At 37.7% G+C, this 12,482-nt stretch overlaps 1 protein-coding gene across 7 annotated transcripts in view; it reads left to right on the forward strand.

Annotated features, from left to right (window-relative positions):
• Positions 1 to 12,482, forward strand: part of Rbfox1 (RNA-binding Fox protein 1) — a 114,243-nt gene that overhangs the window by 40,217 nt on the left and 61,544 nt on the right. For 6 of the 7 annotated variants that reach the window (XM_011308027.1, XM_011308029.1, XM_011308026.1 and 3 more), the window contains exon 1: positions 8,518 to 9,108. The exons of the other annotated variant lie outside the window; for it this stretch is intronic. In XM_011308027.1, coding sequence (XP_011306329.1) covers positions 9,097 to 9,108 — 12 coding nt within the window. In that variant the 5' untranslated portion in view covers positions 8,518 to 9,096. Of the gene's footprint in view, positions 1 to 8,517; positions 9,109 to 12,482 lie in introns of those variants that run through there. 7 annotated transcript variants of the gene reach the window in all.

Consider the following 12,482-nt stretch of genomic DNA (forward strand, 5'->3'; position numbering starts at 1 on the left):
TTTTTTTTGGGGATTCCTTCAGAATAAATCGAGTTCTTTGTCCATGAGTATTTTGGGAGAATTGCTGCCAATTGCCAATGGTGGTGCCAAAAATAAATTTCAAGTGCATTTTCAATGATTGTGAATTTATTGAATTCACGTAGACACCAGTATTTACCTTATTAGTCGCGACAAGTGTTCCACTTCTCCATTAATGGTAAGGAGATAGTGAAAATTGAGTAATAGCTATTAAACGGAGAAACAGGAGTTGAAGAAAAAGGGTAAAATACCATCAGAAGATGATGATTCAGGGGATTCTCCCGGGGGCAATATTTTTCATTGGTTTTTATTACGACATGAAGCGAACTTCTTCACCACTCCCTTTACCCTCCAACCCTTTACGTCGCATTGGACAGGTACGTTCTTGAGGGAATACGATGAGAACCGAGGAATTCTAGCAATATCTTTTCCCCCTTCATTATTTCTATCTCGAGATATTTTTTTTTATTCCACTTGTTTTTTCTATTTCTCCATCTCCTCTGGGTAATATTCTTTGACGTTTATCTCTCATGGAAGAATTGCACAGGAATTCAAATCAGATTTTAGAAAAAAATCATTAATCAAAAGAATCGAATTAAAATTAGAAATATATCAAATTAAATTTCAGTCATAGAAAGAAAAATCGAACTTCACCGGAGCAACAACTTAATTCCCGTGACGAATTTCTAGATTAACATAATTAAAAATTTGCCTTTTCGTTTTTAAAAATAAATGAGTTATTGATGGATTCTGAAAGATGATAAAAATTTTTGTTAGGCGTTTTGAATTTAAAAAAAAAAGTGAAACAAGACCTGATAAAAATCCACAGAGCCTAAAAATCCATTACCCCTCGTTTATTCGTTCCAGTCTCGGAAAACTGGGAAAACAGAATAAATATTGGTCTGAGTAAATAGGAAATGGCTTTTCTCGATTTCCACGCGGAATAGAATGAAAAAAAAGGGGACAAAATGGGAAAAATATGACATACCCTCTGCACCGTGCATCGCGAATCTTTACACACCCCCTGTATTGTACAGAATCCGATAAATCTCGTGAGACTTCTTAAAGTAACAAAAATGCGATCACATAGAAGCAATTCAGTCCTTACAAGTCCACGAATCGTCTGAAGCAAATTACTCTCAGTGTCGGTATAGAATTGAGGGGACAGTGACTCCTCCAGTCGAGCAGAGAACTGTCAAAAGATATTGCGTAGAAAAGGAGAGGACATGAAGTGAAAAGCCATACGTGCCATGCGAGCCGTTATTCATCCTCGAATATCATGACAAAACATTCCACTGTCTCACTCCAATTTGAATTTTCCATTTTTCCCACTAAAAAAAATATCCGGTGTTTTATAAATTTTCTATTTCTATTGTCTAGAAATAGTTGAAAAATTCTCAAAAATAGTTCATAATTAATCAACAATTCTCCGCCAGTAATCTCCCCCGCTCCAATTCAAATATCATATATTTTATATTTTATATTTACCCATCTAAAAATAGAGGGGAAACCTAAAAATGATAAATAGATTATTAAACCTTTCCCTCCCCATTCCAATTAAAAACTGCAGTCTGTTCCCGCCAAAAAAAAATAGTGCCCGCCGAATTTGGGCGGGAAGGGTTGCGCGCGCATTCGAAAAACAGTGACTCCAGCGATTCTTTGTCACTCGTTCTTCACTAGTTCTCGCGATCGCACGCAGATCTCCACGAATAACCGATAAACATTTACACAATAAATATCTTCCACACGACAAATGCTCCTGTCACACATCCAACGACGCAACAAACGAATAAACATTTCCCTCGACTACGAATGGGAGCTGCTAAATCGCGAAATATGGGTATGTCCACATTTCCAGATAATCCTCATTTTCCCCCCTTTTTTCCACTCCGTCCTGCCCCCCAAAAAATAGCAATTCTACCTCAAATTTCTCTCGTCCAATCCGTGTTAATTGAATTCTTAATTAACCAGTCAATGATTTCCAAGACCCACCAAAAAATTCCAAGTCTCAAGTCTTTCGAAAAATCCAGACAACAAAGGAATTTTTTCAGACAGCCAACAACTGTCTCCCGCCATTTTTCTATTTTTTTCCATTCCATCTAATTCGATTCCATAATTATAATAATAACACGACAATAATAATATTGATATTATTATTATGTCACATTATTTGACAATCTCAGACATGTCGACAGATGAACACTCAATTATCGAACTTAATTAAAGGACATAAATTAATTGATTATTTTCAATTTATTGAATAATCGCTGGACTGTATAAACGAGAGAATTTTATGCTGGAATAAAAAATACAAATATCCAATATATTACATATTGTCAAATATATTATATATTGAATATTGATATTATGTTATATAATATATTATGTATTTGAAGAAAATCGTCAATGATGGTGTGGAATTGAGGGGAGCAAGAAATTTATTCCCGCCAAAAATCTGACTGATATTTTTTAGACCGTTATTTTTTACCATATGCCGCTAAATAACGGCGAGTGGCAACATGCCCGCCGGTATAGTGGATTCCTGGAATTTCTCGCATTATCAGATCGCCATTTGCTAACTTACCGACTGCAGAGGTAAATTACAATAACATCGCGATGACCCTGAAGTGGTACCCAAATGTACCCCAGGAGATGCTTTAAAGATCGTGGGAAGATAACCGTGGGTTCTTTTCTTATTTCGCTCTCTGGGAATGTCAATTCGACAGATTAATTATCATTAGTGGATTCCGAGGTTATCTCTTCGTTTTCTATTTATTTTTTTCAATTTTATGTGGACGAATATAGGTTTTTTTTCATTTGAAAAATTTTTTCATTAACGATTTTCTGAGATATTTTTATTATTTATCAGGGGTTTATTGATTAGTTTATTAATGGAGAATGACCACAATATTTGTTACATGGTTAAAAGTTCCAAGGATTTTTCTAATAATGAGATATAGTACAAAATGATAAGGAACATTCTTTACGATATTCTGGGTAGTGGAAGGGTGTTGGTTTACAAGTTGTCGTGGCCACGTGCACATTATCCACATGAAAATACATAGAAATAGACGTCGGTTTCTCTTGTATATTATTCCATAAGGCTCCTCTGGTTTCGCCCGGTGGAAGTGAAGAAAATTTACGAGTTTGAGGGGAAAAGGAAACTCGTCCAAGAGAACATAAACACGAGTTCAGAGCAGAAAATACCAAGGAATAGTTTATTTGCACTCGAAATAATGCCATGGAAGCCCCTTTGATTTTTCGCGATATATTTTTAAACTTTATTTATTATTTATTCTTATTCCTAGAGGACTTTTACCAAGCCTAAATGCGGCTGAGTGGACGTAGGACACGTCGAAGAGTCGAAATTAATCCTGGCTCAACGCCAAATATCTACCCTAAACGCATTTCAACGCGTCTCACTGCGAAATTCCATTTTCGATCGTTGAACAATTTCTCCGCGCCGACAAATATTCGGAAAAAATAAAAGTACTGTGCAACGACCTCCCTTAGTAATCCAATGGTTATGGTTGACCGGCCTAGGGCTCAATTCACCTTAGGCTAACAATTCACTATTTATTGTCTTAAGATAAATAGATTCTGACATGTGTTGGCTTGAGTGAGTTGATCTCCAAGCAATTCACGTATTGTCAGGCAATCACGAGAGGCTCTCGATGGGTGTCACATCACAAACACGTGCCTGGAAGGGGTGGAGGGGGTACGAGAGAGATGAATTTCAGTTCACCCAATCACCTTCCTCCCCACACAGCGACAAACGCTGATGACATGGGGTTGGTACGAGCTGGATACATTCTCAGGGTCCAAGAGATGAGGGTTAGCTGGGGGGATGTCTCGTAATCTCGTCGGATCGCATATAGCCCGAGACCTTACGAGGGAGTACCACCGGGCAATAGGGACACGACCTGAAGTGGCGTTACCATGGTGACCTGGAGATTCACTCTAACGTGTATGGATAGTCGAGAGTCTTCCGTTCTGGAGCTCCAGGAGTCATCCCCTTGAGGGATAAAATGAGGAACCCTCTTTTGTTTTCCAGTTTTTCCATTATCTACGTCACTTCGAAACACCCCCATTTTTCTTTATGGAGGCTCTCGATGGGGCTCTCGATGGGGCTCTCGATGGGGCTCTCGATGGGAATTGCTTTCGATTCGTTGGAGATATTATAGGGTCATTCTAGGGTATGGTATTCATTTATCAGGCATCACCGTCAAGTTGGGGCGTCTGAAAAATTCCACTTTACGGACGCTGCGTCGAGTTTTTTCAACCTTTGGCTCCTTTCTCCTCTTGTTTGTCTTGAAAAGACAAACCATGGGGTGAAGCTGTCCCTCGGGCTACGGTAATTTCGTTACGTGACTTCACTCTGTATATTCAGGAGGATATATAAGATCTCTTGTGAGAGCAGAAGTTGCGAGCAACTTACTACTCTGTATCTCTCTATTACTCCTCCCTCTCCGGCAATTTCACTCTATTTTACCGGGACTGTATTTTGGTTGTTTCGTTTCTCACGAATACGGGAAAGTCACTCGTAAAATGGTGGGTTTGGGTGAAGACATGAGGCTTTATCGGAATGTGGAATTATTTTGGGGATATGAGGATTATTTTAGATTGGGTGGCACTTTTTATAGGGGTGAGCGCTCAGTTTCAATCGTTCACTATACGGCCATCGGCTGAGTGAAATTTCAAAAATATTTTCTATTTTATCTAGAGGCATTATTAACCACAGGGTTCTTCAATGCGTGCGTCATACTTTTGAAATAGCTACTAAACGAAATTGGTTGAGTAAAATCCTAAACATAAATTATAAATATTCAAATATTAACAATTTCATTAAACTCCCATTACCTGCAGAATCCCAAAAAATTCATGCGAATTTGGTAATGACTTTTAGTTTAATAATGCTCGTGGGTGTAAAATGGAGTGGAATCTTTACGTCCTGAAAGATGATTTGTCAAGATAAAAAAAGTATTTTTCCATGATAAAAAGAAAAAGAAATGGTGAGGCCGTTCTCTCACTGTCTCGCATGCAAAATTTATAGCGTTGGGATGGTCTTGAAGAGAACAAAGTCGCATTTCAAGACGGTGAGGGAAAAACGGTGGATGTAAAGAGGGTTTTGGCCGGGTGTGGGTATGGGAAAGACGAGAGGATAGACATTTCTGGGAGCTTGAATGGCGTCTCGGGTGGTAATTCCGCGCATGTGCGCCACATCTGTGACGTTTTCATACAAATTCTTATCCTTGTCTCACTCCCTGTCGAGGACTATTTCATCTCGCTCAGTAAAATTCGAAGCCGCTTCGAGGGGCTTCTAAAAATAATCACTTGATGCACTTGAAAACTGCATGAGACAAACCCTCGGGCACTCCAGCCCACAATTTCTCTCCCATAGTTTCGCATCGTCCCTTCCAAATATTACCAAGAAAAAAAAAATTATTATTTTACCCAATTTTCCCGCCCTTTTACCATCCCCATTTGAAGTCCCTATATTGACCCCAATGACCTCAGAAAAATCTACCCTTAAATTGAAAAAAAAGATGAGCCGTTTGGCTCCAGTAGATTTTTCGATAATTAAAATAAAATCTTGTGGGTAAAAATGAAGGATTTTTGGGTGAAACAAATTATTATAGCCCAACTTTTGATTTTTTATAGAGTGAATTGCGAGTTATGGAATTCTTGTTGAATATGTCGATACGTGGGTTGGGAATCAATAAAAACAGTATTTTAATATGAAATTTTTAACAATCGCGGGTAGAGGATGGGGACACGCAGAGTATTGTGATGTGGCTCTATTTGCCGAGAGCCCTCTCTTTCATGATTCGCAGGGTTGCCATGGATACGAGAAGAGTCCAGAAAGGTATATAGGGGTAATAGTAACATCCCCCTCTGGCCTCTTCTCATGCGGAGGATGAGCCCTCGCAGGTGGCTCGTACCACCGATACCTCTTCGTACGTGTGCAGTTCATTTTTGTTTTACTTTTTTGGCAATTTTTTACTTTATTGAGAACAGAATCGAGCATTTTTTTCCACCACATGTTCATCCATTTTCGAGTATTTTCCTCTAGAACGGATAAATTCCAGTGGTTAAATATACCAATTTAATTGTTCGTATTATTGAATAGTTGGGGAGTTTGTGATTTATCTCGCCTTTCAAGATTGTTCCAGATTGTTGAGACATGTGTGAGATTGAAAACCGATGAGATATCCCATTAATTGGTGGCTTCAGCCTCCGGTAATCGTTTTTTTCCTCTCAACTCCTTCAATCGACGTCAGCAAAACTCCTGTGCCTCGTCTTTTTTTCAATCAGCCTCAGAGCACTCCTCTCTTTATTCTCGTTAATTTCGTGGAGATGAGAAAGTCTTCACCAAAATCCCCGAAAAATTTGCGAATTAAATTGAATGGATTTTTTTTTTATTTCCTCATTTTTTTCCACTCGCTCATGAATAGAAATATGATTTTTCGACGAGAATTTTCTAGTTTTATTTTCACCGAGCTTCCAGCTGAAATTTATTTTTTTTTATCCACTACTTTTATTTTTAATATTGCCTCTCATTTTTATTCCCCAGTTACGATTTTTTTATTGAAAAATTTCTGTTATTTTATGACACGTTAACTATAGGATATTGGTATCTGCGACAATAGATTCCGGCCGAAAATAGGATATTTTTCCATCTGCTTTTATTTATCTCGCGACCTCGAGGGATTACGATAGGGGCACTGGCTTAATGAAAATAAAAAGGATAAATTGAATGAATGTACCGGCATCCGTGTCAGCTGGACAGACCATTAGAGCAACACTACCAAAGAAATGTTCTATTATTTCTTCATCAGCTACACGAGACAAGGATTTTTTTTTAATATCCAAAGTTTTCGTTGAAATATTGAAAAAGTTCCCTCTAATTTCGCTGTTTCAATCGTTTTTCACCCACTCCAGCATTTGTGGGAGGGACACCGTGTGCTTGAAATGCGAGATGAAAACCCGGTAAAACGAAAAAAAAAGATCAGAGAGAAAATTACAAATAGAAAAAATTTAAAAATCGAATTTCGATGGAATGTTTCAAATGGGGCGATATAAATGGAAGATGAATATAAATATAAATATAAATGTGATACAGAACTATATTCTCAAAATTTGGAAGAAATCGATAGCCTAGATTTTTTCAAACTTTATTTTGAAAATATCGTTCATAGACGGGATCCCGTGTATCATTTTTCCCATTTTCAGTGTGAAAATGTTTTAATTATCATCGGTTGATTACCCACCCGTGATAAATGCGAAAAAAGTGTGTTTTAAATGGAAAATGGCGAATGGAAAAAATTCTCTCCCTCATTTTCTCCTTCTCTCTATAAATTTTAATATGAGGTTATTGCGGCCTCTGAGCATCGTGGATTTTATTAGTGTGGAAGGTAGTTTTGTAGGTGGCAAGGCGTGCATGAAAACCCCGTGAGTCTGCATCGACCGCACTGGCAAAAATAAAAAAAAAAATATATAGAAGAGAGAAAAAAGTTGAGGGAAAAAATGAAAACGCGTATCACGGCTGAGCGAGTTTGAACGCATTTTCCGTGATATTTCGCGTGCATCACGATATAAACACCCGTGTATTAGTAACAACGGTTTGGCGGGAGGGATGAAAGGGGGTGGGAGGTTAGCCTCGGGGGGTGTGATATAATCCCACAGAGTTTCATCTGTTATAGCACTTTGTCTCCCAGGAGTGAATGAGAGACAGTCCGGTGGGACATTAGGTCGATATCTCCAACCGGCATTACCAACTCGGTACAACGCTTGTAAATTGGGTCAATCGACGAAACATCCGCTATTTATATTGACAGAATTCACGAGAATAAAGAGCGAATCGGAGTTTTTTGCGTGGCCGCAAATTTTCAAAGATTATTTTTTTTCCTATGAAAATATCTGGGGACGAGCCGATCCGATTTCCAAACAATGGTAATTGTTACGAAAGGGGAGGTAATGCCCTCAAACTGGTGGGTTTTAGGATAATTTCACTCAATCGATCCCGAGATATTCGATATTAACGGTTTGCAGATTTTCATCTTGATTCCTCTCGTTTTTGTCACATATATTCTGTACATATGTAATATATTGCATTTTTATCAAAATATGTAGGTGTACAATTGATCTGCAATATACATATATTTTTTTCAATGAAAAAATATAATGTATTATATTTTGTAGAAAATTTGCATATATATTTTGTGTGTTGTTTTCCATGCGAATCGCTGATAAATTCTGCCAATAGACACGTACCTAAAATTTCGATTTTGCAATTTGATAATGTAATTTTTTGATAATTTAGTAATTCAATTATTGGAGAATGTAATAATGAATTATTTTGACTCCCTCCTAAGTTGTCCCCACCCCTCGGAAAAAAGATGGCAGTGAGTTGCGCAGTGAGCGGTGCGCATGTGGCGCCGTAACGAACCGCCGGCTCCACTCGACGCACGATGGCACGATTTTCAGTCGCAACGGAACATTACAAGGCGACGGTTAGCGCGTGTTTACCAATTTCGAAACCACGAGATTTTCGAGACAAAGCAACATACCAACAAATAAATAATCCCCATAACAATCCAGTGGATATTAAAACCCCAGTGACTTAATGCATCAGTTAACGTGATATCGCGCCAAATTTTTTCCGTTCTTTTGTGTTCTCCGTTTTGTTTCCCCTCCCACATCAAAAACAGTGAAAAAAAAATAAGAATAATAAAGGAGCAAGAAAGACCGAAGACAGTGGATTAATCGTAAAACCGCGGGGATAAATTGGCAAAATAATATCTTGTTGTTTTTTTTTTTTGCTGAATAGTGAAGTGCAAAATACGGTGCACAAAGAGGAGAGTAACGAGAGCAAAACCGGTTTTATTTAACGTGTGTCTTTTTTCTTTTTTTTTTTCATCGTTGTCTGTGTTGAATCCGAAAATCGGAGGGATTTTTTGAATTTAGTGTGGAGTGGGAGAGGATCTTTTTGGATCCGTTGATATTTTCTGCACAACGGTGGAGCAAAACGGCCTCAAACTGTGGGGCTCTGGGGCGTTCTTTCTTCCTCCACAAGGGATGTACTACCCTGTAAGTGTTCTAATTACTATTAATTATCATTTATCCACTTAACGTCGATCTTCCGACCGATCTTCCCCCGTTTTGGTCCGATTTATCCATCATTTTTTTCACGTACATTTGCTTTTTCTTCAGACTCCGGGGATTTTGCTCCATTACAGAAATCACGTCCTGGGGCTTAATTTTTTCTTGATTTGTGGGGGGAAATTTTTGGAAATGATTTTTTTACGGTTGCGGGGAGGTTTTCGGGCTGCTTTGGGGGTTTTCTGGGGAAATTGGGGGATTGGAATTTGAGGTTATGTTCGGTCGTGTCGCGTCGGGTGCTCGACGTTCGATACTCTCCTCCCACCCCATCCTCTCGGCATGTCTGATATTTTCAAACGGCCATTGTCATTCCATCCGTCGTGTGTTTTTATGGATATCCTTGGAGTACAGGGGGACAAGTTCGGAGACTGAGAAAAAAAAATTAGATTTGCCGAATATATTGACTTGTAAATCTACGTAAAATACTTTCATTTACCATTCCAAATACTTCCATGAGAGTTACTAGTGTCAAGTAAATTTTTGGGTAGTTTGCGACATTCTTAATGAAAGAATATTTTTTCCTCGGTGGAGGAGGATAAATACGGACACTGTGAAACAAATTGAGTTGTGAAAAATGTATTTACGTAAATAGAGTTGCTGGTCAACGGTGAATCTATTTGAATACTTCCATGAAACATTTTAATGCCAAGGAAATTTTCGTGTTGGTAAACACAAGAAACTACAAAAGAAAGGAATTGATTTCTTTAGTCCTGGAGGGTTAATTAGTACACTGAAGTACAATAAAATATATTTTTTATAATTTTTAATAATTGAGACAGAGAACTCGCCAATATTATCCATTTCGTATAATTTTTCTTATCATATTCTCTTGTGGTTTCAAAATGAATTTCCGAATTTGGCACAAATTAAAATGAAAAAATCCCCTGGAATTGGAATTTCTGTTTTAATCAGATATCTCTGGATTGGCTGAGTGAATTTGGATAATTCTTATTGCATTATGCCGATTTTCTGAGGGATTTCGAGAGAAACGGGTCTGTAGCGAATCGGATCATTCGGTTTGGGCGAAAATTCGGAGATGGTACTCCGGATTGCCATGCGAGTTTTGTAAATGTTGAGGTAATCCCCTGAAAAATTATGGACAAAAGGGATATTCCCGTGAGTTCCAGGTAAAACTTTGTAGAGAACATTTCGACAACATGCGGGCACAAAGTCCTTTATTCCGTTCCCTCCGGTTTCTCAGGTAGAAGGTACACGGATTGAATTTCGCACACAATGAACTGACGACCTTTCTTCACCTCCGTGGTGCTCAAATGGGGGCATTGGGGAATAATTTTTGGTGAGGAATGTTCATTTATTCTTTGGGGAAAATTTTTCGTTTGCTTTAACCATTTTTCGGAGGTAATTGTCAAGTTTTTGAGTCGCCACGTGTTGTCCAGCGCATGAAACCGTCTCTTGGGCTCACGTAATAGCTAAATTACCCAGATCCTTGTTTTTCACGGATATTTTCTCTTGGAACCGTGATATGAGGTCTATTATTCATAATTTATTACTCTTTCCGCTCATAACTACGAAATTAAATATTGCCGCTCTTTCAGCTGGACCATCTCCCGACCCAGTGATCCAATTTGTGTGAATTATCCGCCATTTTGAAGATCTTTTAGGAGACCTTCAAAATGAGAGGTGATATATTGAATTTCACTCAGCCAATGTCTAGATATTCAAATACAAAGATAAAATTTTTTTTAAACTTTTCTCAGACGATTTTCTCGTCGGTCTTTTCGTTTTTCGTGATTTTCCGTGGGAACCGTTGGACATACGGCTAACATGAATTCCGAGTTTTTTTAAGCTCTTGAAATTGCAAAGATTTTGAGCGCAGTGTCTGTAGTCCCAGTAGTTCTGAGGATATGGTAGATTAAAAGATCAGGAAATGGCTTGATGAAAAATTCAAAGTAGTCAATTACAAATTCCGTCGAATCGATTTAATTCTTCACTTGTTATTTCTTCAATACTACTTCATGGTTAGTCATTGTGTTTACATCAAATACTGTTTCTCTATTTTTCGCACTGTCATTCCAACTATTGTAAACACCATTTGCCCGATGGTATCGCAATCTTGACCGTTAAAACTTCAAATAAACCTGTTATTTTTCGTTCAAGCCACTCGTAAACATCTAGTTATGAGCGAGTTGATTTCAAATTTATCAGAAAAACGTAATTATGCGTTGGGTGACGAGATGGATAAAGTTAACAGCTGTTTTTAGAGGCGTTGTGGCTTTTTCTCGTGAGAATACATCACCGTGAAATTATTATTTTTTAATTACTGCTGCGATAATTAAAACTGAATCCTCGTTTATTTTTTTATTTTCATTTCCCATCGAGGTGGGGGTAGAAAGGGCCTTTTTCGTTGATTCTCTAGATTTTCCTTGCAACTGCAGTAATTATGATAATTACAGTAATTGTTTGTTTTAATAGGATAATTTTCATTCTCTTTTTCATTTGTTATTCTATATTTGCAGAAGATGAAAATTGTTTCCAGTTCGTATTCTCATTTTTAGATGGTCATTTGGTTATTTATTACTGCAAATACTTGGGCTATTACTATTGATATATCATTCTTGAATTTTAAGTATGATATTTGCGTGATTTATGTCACGGTTAAAAGTCATAAAATGGGGAATTGTGACTATATGACTGGTACTGGGTGCTTAGGAGAATGTAATAAATGTTTTCCAGTGAGTGTTTGACCGAGAATATGTCTCCACCAAAGGTAGAGCAGATGTTTAGAGGGGAGGTGTTTTAATAATAGTTGGAATACAACGGTCACTAGTATTTATTCTCAAGGACTTTATCCCTGATTTCAACACTCATCACTTTCTCTATTTTCCTACCGTTCCCTATTCAAACAATTCAACCACACTGAGAATAAAATCAACTTCATCCCATGTAAAAACTTCAACCCTTATTCCATGCAGAGACTTGAGGCATCAATTTGCTCTAAGAATATCTCAGTAGATTTTATTTTCTCACTAAAATATTGGTAGAGCTGAAACCCAATAGATCATCACACCGACAGAGACTAATCTACCCATTGCAAATTGTTGAATAATACCTATACCGATTTCTCTAGGGCAAACGGGAAAATTGAAAAAATAATATTGTGCAGTTTTAAATAGATGAGGCTCACCACAAACTCTAGCCATCAGGCGTCGAAAATTCATTTATCTAGCTTTTTAGAGAGAATAAAAATATATCTATATTGAAAAGTGGAAAAATTGAATCACAAACCGATTAACTTGGCTATTCGCGAGTACCCGACAATTTATTACGCGCTTCGATTGCGC

The sequence above is a fragment of the Fopius arisanus genome, unplaced genomic scaffold (assembly GCF_000806365.1).
Source record: "Fopius arisanus strain USDA-PBARC FA_bdor unplaced genomic scaffold, ASM80636v1 scaffold00057, whole genome shotgun sequence".
NCBI classification, from domain to species: Eukaryota; Metazoa; Arthropoda; class Insecta; order Hymenoptera; family Braconidae; genus Fopius; species Fopius arisanus.